Source organism: Numenius arquata, chromosome 5, assembly GCF_964106895.1.
Source record: "Numenius arquata chromosome 5, bNumArq3.hap1.1, whole genome shotgun sequence".
NCBI lineage: Eukaryota > Metazoa > Chordata > Aves > Charadriiformes > Scolopacidae > Numenius > Numenius arquata.
In genome coordinates, this window is record NC_133580.1 from 42,890,913 (window position 1) to 42,907,675 (window position 16,763).

Genomic DNA, 16,763 nt, shown 5'->3' on the forward strand with positions numbered 1-16,763 from the left:
GTTCTTTTACACTATTCTGTAGGAAAAGGATCTGTCTTTCACTTCCCTTTCCTTCTCTTCCTTGCTTTTACTTTAGAACTAGGTAACAACTGAGATAGGTAATGTTGGTTTTTTTTCTGAAGTTTAACTGCTGTTTATTCAATTTTTCTCAAAATTTTCAGGTTCCTTACAGACAACTGTAGAAGAACTGTAATTGTGATGCTTTATGTTTGAACAATGGCGATGAACGACAGTGTTGATATCTTGAACTCTGCTTATCTGGCGGTGGAATATATAGACTCTTTCTTGCCTGACAATCCCTTGCAGCAACCATTTAAAAATGCCTGGAATTACATGCTGGATAACTACACAAAGTTCCAGATTGCAACTTGGGGATCACTTATAGTTCATGAAGTTTCATACTTCTTGCTCTGTGTACCTGGATTTGTCTTTCAGTTTATACCGTACATGCAAAAGTATAAAATTCAGCAGGTAAGACAAAGTTGTGAACTACAGACTTCCTGATTTGTCTTCGAATAGGTGAAGTAGAGCATATAACTGCAGTTTCCTAGTTTCCAATTTATATGACCCCATTTCCTCTATCACTGTGCACATCCTGAAAGTGACAGAGAAAAATTACAATGTGTGGGAGGAGTGGAAGTGAAGTGGATTTTGGGGAAGAAAAGGAGATTTTTCTGAGGGAGGGTAACCTTTCCACCATGGTGGTATAAGAAAGAAAAGGATATGTCAATCTCTATGTTAGTAAAGTTAAATTTTCTTCATGTACGTTTATGTATCAGCGGGGGAAGGTATAGCAGAATCGCAGCATCTGGTGATAGATGTGTATCTTGGTATTATGAAAGGATTACACGGTGTGCTTATGTAATTGCAGGTCTCTCTTTCAAAGTATCTCTATACACACCCTCTTGAAAGGATTTTGGAGTACTTTAACAATGGAGAAAGCCTAGGATGGACTGCATGCTCCAAATTGGTAGCAAAGGCACATCCAGTTTCCAAAGATGATTATTTTCCCCCATTCCTTGTAATATGAATTGGAAACTAATAATACCAGCTTCTGAAATTACTACAGTAATTAGTAAAATGTCTCTGTGCAAAAAACTGTGTTTTCAAGACAACTTGTTTCTTCACAAGCTTGTATCTTCAGCTTCTTTTGTATTATTTTAGCTATGGAAATACATTCTGTGGTGTGATGAAGAAAATCAAACTTTGATTTATGTTAAACTGTTGAATATGAAATGTTTCTGCTAATTGCAAACACTGAAATGACAAGAATAGTTTGGGGTGACTGGCAAAGACAACTTCTGTTGAGAGAGGCTTACTTTAAATTTTACAGAAAGCCAGCTTAGAAAAACATGAGGTTTTGATGACACTGAATCCAATCCCATGCAGTTTGTGTTGCCTGAGTTAATTTGTATTATTGGAGGACCTGCTGTCTGTCTTCTAAGGTGAAATGAAACTGCCTTCAAAGTAATTTTTGCAATACTTCAATTATGTGCAATAGAAGTATGTAACACAACTGATTCTTTTTGCTTTTTCTCAGGATAAACCAGAAACATGGGAAAAGCAGTGGAAGTGTTTCAAAACGCTCCTCTTCAATCACTTTTTCATTCAGCTTCCTCTGATTTGTGGCACCTATTACTTCACAGAGTATTTCAACATTCCATATGACTGGGAAGAGATGCCTAGATGGTAGGTAGATTTTTCTGGTATGTCGATGCTGAGTTACATACAGTTGGAAGCAGAATATTTAACAAATGTTGTCATCAACTCTAATACACAATAGTTTTTTGGTGATGTAAAACTTTGTTTGTTAATCATGCTTCTGTTGATGCTTAACTGCTAAAAAAACTAATTAGAGCTTTGTCGTGGTTTGGGCTGGATTGGCCAATGACGAAAGTTGGTTCTGTTTTACCTCAAACCAGGACAAACTTCCTAAATCTTTTTTTAAATGGCCCCAAATTGCTCTGATACTCAGAAGAAGGGGGGATTAGGAGGGAGCTTATGGAAGCAAAGCAAGATTCATGATGGCATGGGTTAAGTATTGGGCTTCCTGAATTTTTTTCATTTTTTGATTCCTCCAAAGTGTTTCTTCTCTCCACCTTGTTTTATATGATAGCAGCAGTGTGTCCCTTCAGGGACAGGATGTACCACCTGCTTCACGTTCTCCTTTTTTGCACTAAACTGATAGACTTTTAAACAAAATTGATTTAGTTGTAAATGCCTTTTTGTCTGTTTGGGTTTTTTTTTCAGTACTTCTTCTTTACAACAGAAGCTCATGTTTCTTGGAAATTTATTTTCCGTCTGGATACCTGAATGCAGCTATATGTTTTTTCTCTCTACATCTTACACAGTCTTACATCTGTAGATGTTCTTTCTAGACTGTAATATTGAAATGACAGTTTGTTATGCTGTCTGCTAGTTCACTTCTGTATATCAACAGATGAGGTGATAGGTACAAGGACTAAAGTGCTTGGCAATTAATATTTTTGGTATGTTAAAAAGGTAGTGTCAATGCACTGTTATTCAATCAGTAATATACATAAACATTTCCCACTCTTACTAGCATATAAACTATTTTATCTTTTAAGATTGTCTGTCTCCTAGTATGCTTTATAACTAATAGCTGTTCTGCTTTTTAAAGGTATGTTCTGGCTGCCCAGTGTTTTGGATGTGCAGTGATTGAAGATGCCTGGCACTATTTCCTGCATAGATTGCTGCATCACAAAAGAATATACAAGTATATCCACAAGGTTCACCATGAATTTGTTGTATGTATTCCTTGATATTTTTTTTTTAAATAGTTTTTAGTATATGCGGTTTCATATAACTTATTTAAAGGTCTTATTTGAAAGACTTAAGAATTTTACATCCCTCTGACAGTAGATGTCTTTTTTTGAGCTCTTTGTCAAGAACAGTCATCCATTTTGTTTCTGAAAACATCTCCTGTAATTTTACTTCATTTAATATGAAAGGTCGCACTCAATGAGCTCTTTTGAAGTTTGATCATATCTGTTGAGCTAGGTGAAAGCAAGCTTTTAAAAGTGTGTTACGTGCTTGATTGCTAGGGAAGGAGGAAATGGTAGGTTTCTGGTTTTGGTTGTTTGTCAGTTCTCCGCCACCTCTAGGGTGTTATCCAGAGCATGCTAATCCCCACAATACGATCCAGACAGGTGGCTCCTACATGGCCTGGGTGTGTGCATTGTATGTGCATGATTATGATCAGCATATATGATTCCTGGAAGGATCATGGCTTGGATATGGGCCTCTGGAAGCAGTATAGCCAGTTGTGTGATACTGCATCAATAGCACGGTGCAGTGCAGAGGTATTTTGGGTGGTTCCGCAATTAGCAGTGTTGGAGCTGACATTGAGCATGAGGCAATGAGCCGTGCTTGACTGGAAGTGGCACTGTTCTCAGCCAGGTAGTGTCCAGCAGCGCTTACACCAGTATAGCTGTGTTTAGATGGCACCGACTCCAGATCACAGAAGTCAGTGCTACTGTGTTTGTGAACCGCTGTGTTTCAGTGTATAACCCATACTGTGCCTAAGGTCAGCTGCAAGCTGCTGTATCTGGGGTGATTTATACAGGCTGTGATAACAGAGGGGCTTGGTATTGATTGATGCATGCGTATGTATGTACCTCTGCAGCAGCAGCCACTGCTGTTTTCCTCTTGCTCTTGGCAGCCCCTCAGGTATCTGACAAGAGCAGCCTCTGGCCGTTATTCTTGAGTGGTTAGCAGTTCACATGGAAGTGATCTGTAGGCTCACGGCTATTTCACTGAAAACTTTCCCTGATAGTAAAAAGTGATGATTTTAAAATTTCCCTTAAGCCAAAGTGGACTTTCTTTTTTTCTTATAATCAAATTTATAACCTTAAGCATTAGGTCAATTTTTTTCCCCCTAATTATTATCTTTCTGTGGTAGTCTACTTTTGAAAACTCTGTATGGAATTTGTTTTTTTGTAAACCAAATGTAGGTATGACTGTGGGGATGTGTGTGTGTACATATTTATATTTTTAAATATATATCTATATAAAGAAAAGGAAATGTTTTATTTCAATCTCATAATAGTATTTGAACAGTAAGAATTTATCTTAAAAAATTGTCAAAGATGAGGGGTGCTTTTAAATTATTTTTAAAAATAAATAAATAAGTAAATCTTGACTCTCAGAATATTTTGGCTTCCTTCTTTCTTCTGTTTCCAAGACTGGATGTATAGCAAAGCTGATAGGAGCTTCCCAAATGCTTTTAATATTCCTGAAATAATGCTTTGGCCTTGGATAATGGTTAGCCTAAATAAAAGTTTCCAACTTTTCAATAAGTAGTGAAGTGTTTGGAATTACTAATGCAGTCATAATCCTTCTGACCTTGGAATACTGTTTTTTGCTTTCCCAGTGAGGAGCTGAATACCTGTGTTAAGGCCCTTGCTCAGTCAAACCATTTCCTTTACCCACAACGTCATTCCCTTCATCTTGTTTTAGTCTTGTGGGGTAATGGGAGGGGGAGTACCACAAAGGTGATTCTGTTTTGGGGGTATGTAAAATTGAAAATGGTGACTGTTTTCCCATCTGTTATCTCTTTCCAGTCTCCATTTGGAATGCAAGCAGAATATGCACATCCTCTGGAAACACTTATCCTTGGAACTGGCTTTTTTATTGGAATTGTTGTTTTCTGTAACCATGTGATTCTTCTGTGGGCATGGGTAATATGTCGCTTGATGGAAACCATTGACGTACACAGGTGAAATTCTCGTTGCTTTTTAGTAATTGCTTTTTCTCTTCTCCCCAAGTCTGTCTTAAACTTACCTGTCTCTTTCACTAAGCTGTACTGTTTGTTCTGTACTGAAATGCTTTTATGCATCTTAGAAAGAATGGCACAACCTGAACAGTTACTGCTGTTTTCTGTTTTGAGGTAGTGTTAATAGCAAAACTTGCTGATTAGAAAAGTGTAGACTGTCAGCTAGACCATCTTGAGCATTGAACGCATGAAGCTAGGTGCCTCATTAGGATGTCTGGCTTTTGATATTTGGTGTGTGAGTGTCTTTATACATAATAGAACACCAAAAATAATTTAAAAATTTTGATATTCTAGCCAAGAGTTCTTTCCATTTAATACTTTGCCAGCCGGTTTTCCTGGACAAGAGAAGCTTCAGGCTATACAACACATCATTGCTGGTTTGGTTATATATTGGTTGTAGACTGAGAGGTGTATGTTGTGCCTATCATAAAGTAATTGATGCAAAATATGAATCTCCCCAGATAATTATCATTTTAGTTTGTTATCCACATAAGGTGTTTATAATAAATTACCTTGCAGTCTCCCCACTAGGTGGTGGTAAGATGCTTTCCGGTACTACTAAACAAAAGAGTTGAAATCCCTCTAAAGCAAACTGTCCTGGTTTTAGTATTACTTGCATTTATATTTTGAATTTTCAACATTTGAAGAACTTGCAGTAAGCTGAAAATAAGAGTAGAAACACTACTGTTGTACTTGATTTGAGATGCTGTTTGATGAGCAGCTGAGCTGATGTTCATCGCTTGTCACTAAAAGACAAGTATTATTTCTTGTTCCTCCTTCCTAACATCAATCTTGAGTTAGTTAAAGCTGTGAAGTCAGACACTGAATTTTTTAGGTCACTTGCTTAAATTTTTTTGTGTTGCCTGATACACCAAGCTGAAAAGGTCAGCAAGTGCCAAAGCTATTGTGGGATAGTTTACAGAAGCATCTGGCTAGGATAAGAGGGATCTTGTTTTCCTACTTAAGCCAGCGTTACAGTGAATACCCTGGGGCCTTATAATACCAAAAATAATCTTATTATTTTATAAGAACAACAAGTAAGTGTCTTACCTTGTGGTCCATATCTGGGAAAAATCCTTACTATAATTGCTTTTCCTTTTTTCCCCTCCCCTGTAGTGGCTACGATGTTCCGCTGAACCCTCTTCATTTGGTTCCTTTCTATGCTGGGGCCCGTTTTCATGATTTCCATCACATGAACTTTATCGGCAATTACGCTTCAACCTTCACGTGGTGGGACAGAATCTTTGGTACAGACTCTCAATTCATTGCCTATAAAGAAAAAGAGAAGAAGCAACAACTCAAAATGAAGAAGAAGGCTAATTAAGTTTCCAGTGTAAAAATTCTGATGCTAATATTGGTAGTCAACTTTTGCTTTTCTGTAAAGCAAAATAGTGATCGGGTGTTAAGCATAAATCTTGTTCCTTGGCTACTAAGTGGTAGGGGAAAACAGCTAATTACACTGCAGTAGCTTCCTAATGGGAATGCTTTCTATTTTATATGTAAGTACTTCATATATTTTAACTACAGATTTAAAGATGATGCAAAAAACCCTGAGATTACTTGTGTCTTTTTTGGGGGAAAAAAAATAATAATTCCGTTTTATCTTTAATGTTGCCCACTTTGGATCCAGGCAGAATTATATATTAAATTGGACTTAGTTTTTTTAAATATATATTCTTAAATTTGTAATATCAAATAGCAGAACATATTAACTGGTATCAGCACTGTATTATTTAAATATTGGGTAAAAGTTGCTTAAAACCAAAACATCTGTTGATAAGAAGCTTGGACAGGCCGTTTGCACACTGGGTAATGCGAAGTGTTAATAACAGAATATCTGGCTAAACGTGAAGCGACATTCCTGATCTAGATTTATTATGTTATTTTAGATTACAGGCAAAAAGAATAGAAGTTTTTATTGGAAGAAGCTGTTTTTTGCTGCTCTTTTGAAGTTGGTCTGTCAGTGTACTTAGCATTTACATTACATTCTTCTCTGTGTGTTGTAATTTGCTGAACTGACTTGTTGCTATATTTGCACTTGTGACTGATGAAATAAATGTGGTTTGGTTTGATGTGTATTATACCTTTCACATGTTTTTTAACACAAAGCTGTAACAAACAACATGTAGGATATAGCGTCTTAGTCTGTTTGTCTCTAATGAAGAGGCATTGTTTCTGTTAGTATGGTCTACAACAGTTCCATCTGCTCAGCTACTTACAGAGACAGCAGTAAGAAATGGAAATGGAGAACGCCTTGTACATTCCGCTGGTTTGAAGGACTGGATACACAGCTACTGTGTGTAGCGACAACTTTTGCGCCGAGTGCGTTCTCAAGTTAAACTACAGCTTTCACAAACTGGATTCTCAAAATCTACTGCTGGAGTTGTCCTGGTAATAGAAGCAGTAGTCTAATATTTTTGAATCTACTCGAAATATTCATCTGTTGCACAGGAAATGACAGTGAAAGTATTTAAGGATACTTACAAAGATCTTGCACTTTGTATTTTAATGTCAGCTGCTCTTCAGATTTCAAACACTACTTCACCTAGCTTGTGAGTCCCTTAGAGATGTTTTTCTTAGTCGAGATCACCTGAATTTTCACGCTGCTTCACATGCAGTCTGGTGTAATCCCCAAAACGGGGCACTCCTGTGACGGTGCAGGTGAGATCAGGCTTTTAAAAAAAAGCCAAAACATTAATGATATTCAGAGTGATTCAAATATTACTTGAGATGTGGGAATGATTCAGATTCCTCTTCTGCATGTGTTTTGTAGAAGTTCTTGCTTCTCTATCTGTATCCCCATTGAAATTTGGTCTTCTTGCCCTTCCCTCTGCAAGGAAGTAAAAATACTTGTCCGTGACAGGTGAATGGAAGCTGAAAACCCTGTATTGTTCAGTTTTTAGTGGAGACTGGTACTTAAGGCTTCCTGAATTAATCTGTGCTGGCAGCCTGAACTTTCCACAGTGGAAGTGACCTCTCTAATCAGATTTCAAAGATGGCCATTATCCTCTTTGCTTGATCAGTTCCCACTCTCATCCTGCAGCTGCAGCTGTACTTAGCTTCATTTTACTGAACCCCTAGCCTAAAAATACAAGGAGCTTTCAGTGCTTCAGGTTTTCCTTCTGTACATCACTCTATTCACTTGTTCTCTGCCCAATGGCTTGTGCCTATACACACACTGTCCCAAAACTGTGTACAACTGTGACCCAATTTCTTAAATATTCCAGTAAAGGTACTTGTAAAAGCTTGGTGTCTCCTCAGCTATTGCAGACCCCAATCAGAGCTCTAAAAGTTTGATAGGAATGACTTCACAAAGTTACAATGTATATTCCATTCTTCAAGAGGTTTTGAAAATAAGGGATGTAATTTTAACACATTAATTATGCTATCTCTTTATGTACAGTATGCATGGGTTTGGGGTTTTTTTGGTTCTTTTTTCATTACTTGAATCCATATTTTTCTGACACTCATTGCTATTTCAGTTTTTAGGGTTATTTTAGGTACATCCTTAGAGTCTCGTGTGATCACATCATTGCTTTTGATCTTTAACAAATCCCTAGAGAATAATGCAAGATGTGTTTTATAAATGTTTTCTTTTTTGCTGAAAAATTGTGTCCATCATACCTCTCTCAACACAGGAACTTTCATTTGAAAACCACAGGCTTGGTTTGCCGCGGGACTCAGCTGGACCTGCCTCTTACCACCAGCCCACCACCTTTTCAAATGCAAAACCTTGTATTTATTACTGAATGTGATGCTGGCTAGTAAATGACCTACCTCATTACTATTTATCTCTTACACATATCAAGAACTGTGTTACCCTTTTTTACCTAACACAATGTTAGAACATTTTTGAGGTCTCAGGCCTTTATTAAATAAGACTTCCCTGATTTTTATTTTTTTTTTCCAGAGACTGTAGAGTGTGTGTAGTTCTGAAAACCAAGAGATTTTTGTGCAGTAGAAAAAAAGGAGAGCAACATAAGGGTGACAGCTTTTGGCTCTTGACAAGGCACAGCAAAACCTTACACAATCTGTTGTCCTTTATCCTCTTTAGCAAGGAGACAGATTTAACTCTAAAAAGTGATAGGATAGGGGAATAAGTGGGGAGCAATATTTTTCACCACCTAATCTTTTCCTAAAAGTCCACTTAAGTTAAAGTAAGACTTATCTGTGGGAAATAGCAGCTTGTACTGTCCCTTAGGATTTGACAAATAAGTCCTATGAAAGTGATGAATTTCTTGGGGTTTGTGTCAAAAAACATGGAAACTTTAAAAGTAAAATAAATTGTTAAGATTAGGATTGCAAAATAATCAACTGCTTTTGGCTGCTGATGTGAAATACTACATAAGGAGGCTTATATTACACTGCAGTGCAGCTTGCCAGAGTGTATTAACAATGATATTTGTAAATTATATGACTTAATTTAATTTCTTCACCAATTTTATAATTAATGACTGCTGAGTGTTTTAAGATGTTTAAAGAAATATATATATATTTATAGATTTTAACATTAATTTTTATTGGAAAATGATATTGTAACCCACATTTTGGCTACAAATCTTTATTGCTCACTATCGTGTCTGGTCTGTTGCCTCCAAATCTCTACCCTATTACTGCTGCCTCCCTCCCTTTGTCAGCTGCAGCCTTCTGCTAAATCTTGGCCATTGAAACCTAAAACCAGCAGGACCAGGAAGAAGGCAACTTTTTGCTATTGGTTTTTGTCATAATTTTCTGTCTGTGAAGGTAATAAACACAGGAATCAAATCTCTTTTCAATTGTGTCTTTTCACCGGCTAACTGGATTATATCATGTCCTCCATGGTAAGACATTTCCTCTGTTTCTCAAATTACTTCTGAGGCTTGTTTCTGCATTTTTGATGTCTTGTTTCAGCTGTAGATTATAAGTGCATGTCCAGATCATTCTCTCTAATACCACCTTGGAGGTATAATCACATCCTTCCTCTTAACCATTGTCCTTCTGTCTAAACATCCAAAGATGAATAAATAAAATAGAAATTAAAGAAGTGAAGAGTTACTCGAGTCTTGTAAGCAGAACTCTGTGAGTGTGAGGCTTTTTTGGTTGGTTTTTGTTTTTAAGATTTGTTTAGATACTTGCTGGTGAATCATGATTTACTGAAAAAGACAGATTCAGGAAAATCAAAAGTATCTGAAAATTTGAATCACATTCAGCAAATTGTTTTGGCCAAAGGAATGCAGCGATACATAAATATATATGAATATTATATATATAAGTTTATATATATATTTGTCTATAAATATTTTTGTAAATGTCAATGAAGTTTTCTTCACCTTTACCAAATTATTTAGGCTGCGTCTGTTGGTGAAATACAATCTACTATTCCATGTCATATACAGACATAAGGGAGAGATAAACCAGATTTGAAATCTGCTGATCACAACGTTTTCTGGACAGGGAGCACTTGAGGTCTGGTCCCTGCCCTAATTAGTATTATTAGCTTACAAGGCCATACGCAGGAGCCCGGTTATGCATGTAGCCTGGGAATGCCCTTGGAGTTAGAGTATTCCTCTGAGACTAAGGCAAGTGAAAACCATTTTTCCATATTACAAGGAAGTTTGGTATTTGCCTGTGATGATAGTCGTCATCTCTGAACTATGGAAAATAGAAGGGGTTAGATAGAAAGAAAGTCATTGATTTACTCCTCCTCCTTAGTGTTGCAAGTGCTCCTAAACTCTCTGAGAATCTTGTCATTGTTTCTTAATCCCTTATTAAAAAGAAATTAGTACATGTGAACTCAAAATATTTGATAGTATATAAAACAGTTTTACACAAGATGTGCATGTGTTTTCATAAATACTAATTTTTTTTTAGAGAGGGACAGTTAATAAGTATGGAAATTAATGTAAATCCATTCAGATCCAGTGAGACTAATTTTGTGTAGTGGAATAATAATTTTTTGCTTGAAGAGATGAAAAGAAATAGATGATATTTGAGCCTACTTGTATCTTTTAGTGACGTATTTTGGGAAAATAAATTTGAAGGGAAGCCAATGAGAGTTGCTACACTGCACAAAGGACTTTTTTGACTGATCAGAAAGTTCTTCCAGAAAATGATACTGTAAATCTAAAATCACAGCATCAGCAGATTTGTTTACTTTGTGTATAAGGCACAAGGGAAAGTGATGAAGAAAATGAATATTTAGCCTGTGATGAACGTAGCCAACAAAACTGATAAAGAATGTGAATCTTTTGAATGCTATGACAGCTACCTTTATTTACAGTTCATTTTGCAGCTCTAAGAGCATTGCACATATTGCACATAATTCTAAAGCAGTGTGAAATCATAGAATCATAGAACCATAGAATGGTTAGAGTTGGAAGCGACCTTAAAGATCATCAAGATTCTATTTGTAGAAGGAGGAATTGGATGTGTGATTTTCAAGCTTTTCAGAATTTTGAACCTCTCAAAATTTTCCAGTGAGGCTTTGTGTCCTTTAAAATATAATAATAAAAAAAAAAACTGAACTGGAAGTTGCTCTTTAGCATTTAGCCTTTTGCTTTTATCAGCTGTCCTTTACAGGGTGTTTTGACATAGTCTGAACACCTATGCCTGTAAAACCAGGTTGAAAAAAACCTTCAGAAGTCCTGTAGTATCTGGAGTACAGAAAAGACTGTGATTTATTAATATATTGTGAGTGGTTCCTCACAAGAGCATTCCCATTGAACATAATGGGATGTGCCCTCCAAGCATTCGCAGTATCAGAAAGGAGGTCTTGCTTTATCTTTTGCTTTCTGTGGTGCAGCAAAGCTACCTGATAGATGATTGTTCATAGTTTTCCCTGTGAGGCCAATCGAGTACCTGTTTCATTCTGCAATAGTACTGTTTGAATGTTTCATGGAGCACGCTGTCTGTTCATTCAGGTTTTTGCCAGCGGATTAACTCGGTGGGACTGCACGAGTGCAGGATAAAGTATTTCACCAAATAAAATAAAAAAAGCAAGGTAGAAATCGTGTCCCGGGATTCTTCCAATGCTTTTCTCCATCTGGACATCGAGATGGGGCGATGACAACAGCTTTAGTGGCTTTCGCGGGGCCGCGCACCCACCGCCTCCCTCCGCGGGGAGCTCTCGCTCCTCCCACCGCCCTCCGCGGAGACGGGCGGAGCGGAGGTCCCTCCCCGCCCCTCCGCCCGCCCCCCGCTCCCTCCCTCGCTCCCTTCATCCTCGCTCCCGCCGGGCCGGCGGCATCTGGGCGGCCGCGGGCAGGCGTGCGGGATGGCGGTGCGGGCGATGCGGGTGCTGCTGGCGCTCTGCGGGCTGCTGGCTGCGGGCTGCCGGGCGGCGGAGCCGGCGGAGGCGGGGGCCGCCAGCCGGCGGCGGCGGCTGAGCGCCGAGGAAGGCATCTCCTTCGAGTACCACCGCTACGCCGAGCTGCGGGAGGCGCTGGTGGCCGTCTGGCTGCAGTGCCCGGCCATCAGCAGGATCTACACGGTGGGGCGCAGCGCCGAGGGCCGAGAGCTTCTGGTCATCGAGATCTCCGACCGCCCCGGCGAGCATGAGCCCGGTAAGGGGGGAGGCGGCGGGCGGCCCCCGGCGGAGCCCGCACCTGGCGGCAGGTAGCGGCGGGGCGGAGCGGAGCGGGGCTGCTGCGTGGGGCACGGCGACAGCGGGCGGATGCTGTCCCTGAAGTATTCGCTCTAGTAGCTGTCAGCTGCGAGCCATCGGCTGCACCCGGCGCTGAGCGTCCTTGTGTCACTGTCGTTGGATGTAGCGCCGCGTTAAAGAGAGAAACGCGCTAAAATCGCAGTGAAATGCCAGAAGATGCAGCAGCAATCGAGAATGAACACGCTCCCCTGGGCTCTGCGGGGAAGCACCCTGTGCAGATGTGCGGAAAGGGAAGGCGTTGGCCTCCCCCTTCCCTGGCACGAACCAAACTGTCAGGGAAAAAAGTGTTAGGAGGCATGAACGTGCCTGTGTGAGCTGTGTAACGTGGCCAGGCTGCCTGCGGGAACCGTGTCACCGCAGCACACTACGGGCGTTCGCACAGATGTCTCAGGATATGGGGTTCTGTGTAGCTGGGGTTTGCGACATCATTTATAAAAGGGGATGTGATTGACACTGTGCATTTGTTTTATGCCTACGAGTGTGCATTTTTCATTGTTTCCAATTGCAAAATTGATAACGCCACTTAGGTCTGTATGTGAAAAGGCTTAATCTTGAAAGCTGCTCAGTACCTGAGGCCCACAACACCTGCAGTCGTGTCTTCACATTTCCCTCAGTAGGTTACAGAACAGGTCTGGAAGACCGTGATTTTTAGGTGGAGATGCAGCTTCCATGGGTCTCTGGGGATTTGGTCTATACAGTATAATGCTTAATGTCCTGCTTTATGACCTGAATATAACCTTGCTGTGCGTCCTCAAGAGACTAACATTTTTAATTACTGCGCTAGGGCTACTGATAAAACTTAGAGGTCATAGGATATCGGACGTAAGGAAGACAAAAGAAGGAGGCAGGGTAGCAAAGCATTGTCTTGAAATGAAAAATGCAAGAATTATAATGAAATTTGAAAAATTTCTTTGTAGTATGTTGCCATCTTGGTATGAGGGATGATCCTGAAGCTCAGAATTAATCTATTGCCACTATGCAGTTTGCACACTAGAATGATACACAATTATTATTGTGATTTTGTGTTACTGTCAGGGGACAGTCACTACAGTTCATTTATTTGGCACTTCTGCCAAGCCAGCTGAAACAGGGAGAAAAAGAGCACTCTGTGCTGTCTAAGATGGGGCCATGGCTCTTCCTGGAGACATGGTTCTTCCCCTATTGGTGTCAGTGATGTGAGAAAAAGGGTTTGTCATTGAGCCCAAGCAGAAGAAAATCCACATGTATATCAACGAATGATAACAAACTGCAGAAAAAAAAATTTCCTATGAATTGTATCCACATATAAGCCACAGTGAATGTCAAGCATTTCCTAGAACGTGATTGGTCCCTCACAAAGGGAGCACTATAGACAAAAATGCCACATGTTGTAATGTCCAAATCACATGTCAAGGAATGTGATGAGTCCTGGCAAACTTTAGTGGTGGATGCTGAAAATGCTGGGTTTTGCAGAGGATTAACCAGGATTTGAACCAGAGCAAATTCATTGTTCTGTTTAAATCCTCAGTTTCATTCTGTGAGGTACTGAGCATTTCGCAAAAAGTGGAGAGCTGATGAAGCTTTTGCTATCTGCAGTGGCACAGGAGAGAAACTCAGGATCTTTTTAGGAAGGGCAATGAGCCAGACCCCATGCCTACTTATGGTTGTGCTCCTTGAAATAATTGCAAAGGCACTAAAAACATCCCTGCTTTATTGTTCCAGAGCCTAAGCTCCTAAGGTTGTAGTAGAGACGTTTTCTACTTAGTAACATGCCCCTTCTTCTACTGTGTAGTAAAAAGTAGCACTGTTTATTTTTCTATGATGTGAGCTTTTTTAAGCTGTGCAGTAAAAGAAATGGAGCCTTGTATCAGCCTTGGCAGGAAATACAGGGCTGATTCTGCAGCTCTTACCTGAAGGGGGACCCTTGCTCACTCTAAGCATCCACACTTCATTCCTAGGGCAACAACAGGAATAAGGATATTTTGTGTGATTACAGCTTGCAGGATCAGGACCTGATTTATCATCATCTATTGTTAAAAAATGATAGATACGCAGACACACACATAGTTATTTTTCCTTTTTTCATGATGGGCTGAGAAGTTGTTCTTCCTGAGCATAGCCTGTTTCTACAAGATATCCTGAGTGCCGCAGGGTTTATTTAAAAAAAATATAAAATGTGTAAATGAAATGTATGCTGTGGCTCATAGGTTTACAGTCTGTAGAGCTCATGCTTCTAGAAGCCTGGTGAGTATGCAGGGATGGTACCTGAATTATCTGGTGGGCTGCTGTGAAAACAAACAAAAATGTTTCTATTCACTTAGTGGGCAAGTTGATTGACAAAATAAATCAGGAAAGTGTCAGCAGAACATCAATAAAGATGCTTTGTACTGAGTAAAGAGGCTTTGGACTGAGTAAACCAAATACTGCACATACATGCCTACATTGCATAATCACACATATTGCATGGCTGTGCAACATTGTGTGAATGCATTTGTACGTAAGCACGAGTCAATGCTAATTTTACAATATCAGCTATTTTTGAAAAAGAATTTGTAATGTATGTGCAATATTTGAAAAAAAAAAAAGCATGAGAGAAATAGGAAAGTTTTAGAAATGTGTTTTAGACTTCCAAAGTAACTGGAACAAATCCTTAGTGAATGAAGCGACTGGAATGAATCGTTAAGGCCTCCTCTTTTGCTGGGGTAAATATACACGATGAGGATTTTTTTTTTAAGTCCTGATACTGCATTGGAAACCAAAATGACTCCATATGAGCCAGTCTGCTTTCTTGCATAAGAATACAAAGTGTCTTGGCAAATCTTGGAAACCCGGATTAGGCACTGGGAAGATGAGCACGGCTTTCACGGAGCGATTCCCAGGGATGTGCTGAAGGCCAGAAGCGTGAGACTGCCTAAAGTTTCTGATCCTACATTAAATCCTTGGAGAATGTGCTGCCTTCTCTGCAAACTTGAGCACCATGCTACTTGTGCTTCCCTTCTGGTTCATGCCAGAGTTTGTTCTAATATTTTGCCTTTTTTTTTTTTTTATGACAACGGTTTCTTTAGACTGATGCTGCACCTGTATGGGAGATTAGAGCCTGCAATTGCTGACAGAAAATAAGCCCTTGAATAAGGAGAAGCAAAACCTGGAGCTGCAGATATTTGAACTGTAACAGATTTATAGTGAGATTACTGTTCCATGCAGATAAGCTTTGAATCGATAGGGACTAGGACAGTTAAAGCAGAGGAATACTTGAATGAGACTCTATCAGTGATGAGGTGTAGAAGGTGTTGTATGAACCTAGACGGGAAGTGATCAAAATCTTTTGGAGGGTCTTTCATTACGTGAGAAAATACAGCTTGGCAAAGTTGACAGAAGATGGCAGACAGTGAGGTGATATAAAGCGAGGAGAAAGATTGTGGGAAGTTGATGCCCCAAGGGAAAACAGGACAGTTGATAGTAAAGCACAGATTATTTCTGGGATAAAGTAAACAATATTTTGCCTTAATTCAGGTGCATGAGAATACTGACTACTCCCGAGAGAGGAAATAGACTCTTGCTTTGGATATCTGATGTTATGTTAAACAAACACCCAATGGATGCTAATCTCTTGAGGCTTTTTTTTATTACCATAACTAAGCTCATTAGGGGTGTAAGTTTGTATTCTTCAGTAGCAGTGAAATATATTTAGAATTGATTGATGCCTAAGGCAGTTCCTCCTCCGTTACTGTTCAGCCACTTGTTTAGGCATGCTGCCACTTCTGACTCAGTGGTACCATTGATTTTGGGGGTGCAAGACCAGTCCCCTCCATTACTTCATCTCTTCAAACCTGAAAATGAAACATTTTGATGCTTCCAAGATTCCTAGGTTGTTTTTTTTTTTTCTCTTTACATGAAAAAATTGCAGATAAAAATTTCTCCTACTTTTAAAAAATAAATTACTAATATTTTATAGTGGTTATTTTTCAATGTTTAGTTTCATGAAGAAATCCTCAGTGAGGCTTTTGAATTGAGTGGTTATGTGTGTTACAGATACAGGCTCTGAAAATTACTTTTGCATCAAATGGAGGGGAGAGATCATGGATGAAAATATGGGTTTTGTGACAAGAACTATTTGCAAATTTGAGACTTTTAAGTTAAATTGTTCATGCTAGAAAAAAAGCAAACGGCAATCCTGAAAATATCAGAATAATGTAATTTTGGAAACAAAATATTTAACATATTTTCAAAACGGCATTTAATTGAAAAGATTAAAAAAAATAATTATTGTTCATCCTTCCTCTCACAAGCATCTTTAAAAATACTTCAAATAGAAGGAAAAGGTTTATTTGTAGTTGAGCGAAACAT

General features: G+C 39.1%; 2 protein-coding genes across 2 annotated transcripts in view; both read left to right on the top strand.

Annotated features, from left to right (window-relative positions):
- Nucleotides 1-161: 161 nt before the first annotated feature.
- On the top strand, nt 162-6,872 carry MSMO1 (methylsterol monooxygenase 1). Its single transcript, XM_074148151.1, has 5 exons — nt 162-471; nt 1,541-1,689; nt 2,642-2,768; nt 4,584-4,738; nt 5,912-6,872. Exons 1-5 carry the CDS (start codon nt 217-219, stop codon nt 6,117-6,119), a joined length of 894 nt encoding a protein of 297 aa, XP_074004252.1. The 5' UTR covers nt 162-216; the 3' UTR covers nt 6,120-6,872.
- Nucleotides 6,873-12,047: 5,175 nt separating this feature from the next.
- Nucleotides 12,048-16,763, top strand: part of CPE (carboxypeptidase E) — a 57,565-nt gene continuing 52,849 nt past the window's right edge. Inside the window, exon 1 of the mRNA XM_074147617.1 lies at nt 12,048-12,336. Within this exon, the coding sequence (XP_074003718.1) occupies nt 12,048-12,336 (289 nt within the window). The remainder of the gene's footprint in view (nt 12,337-16,763) is intronic.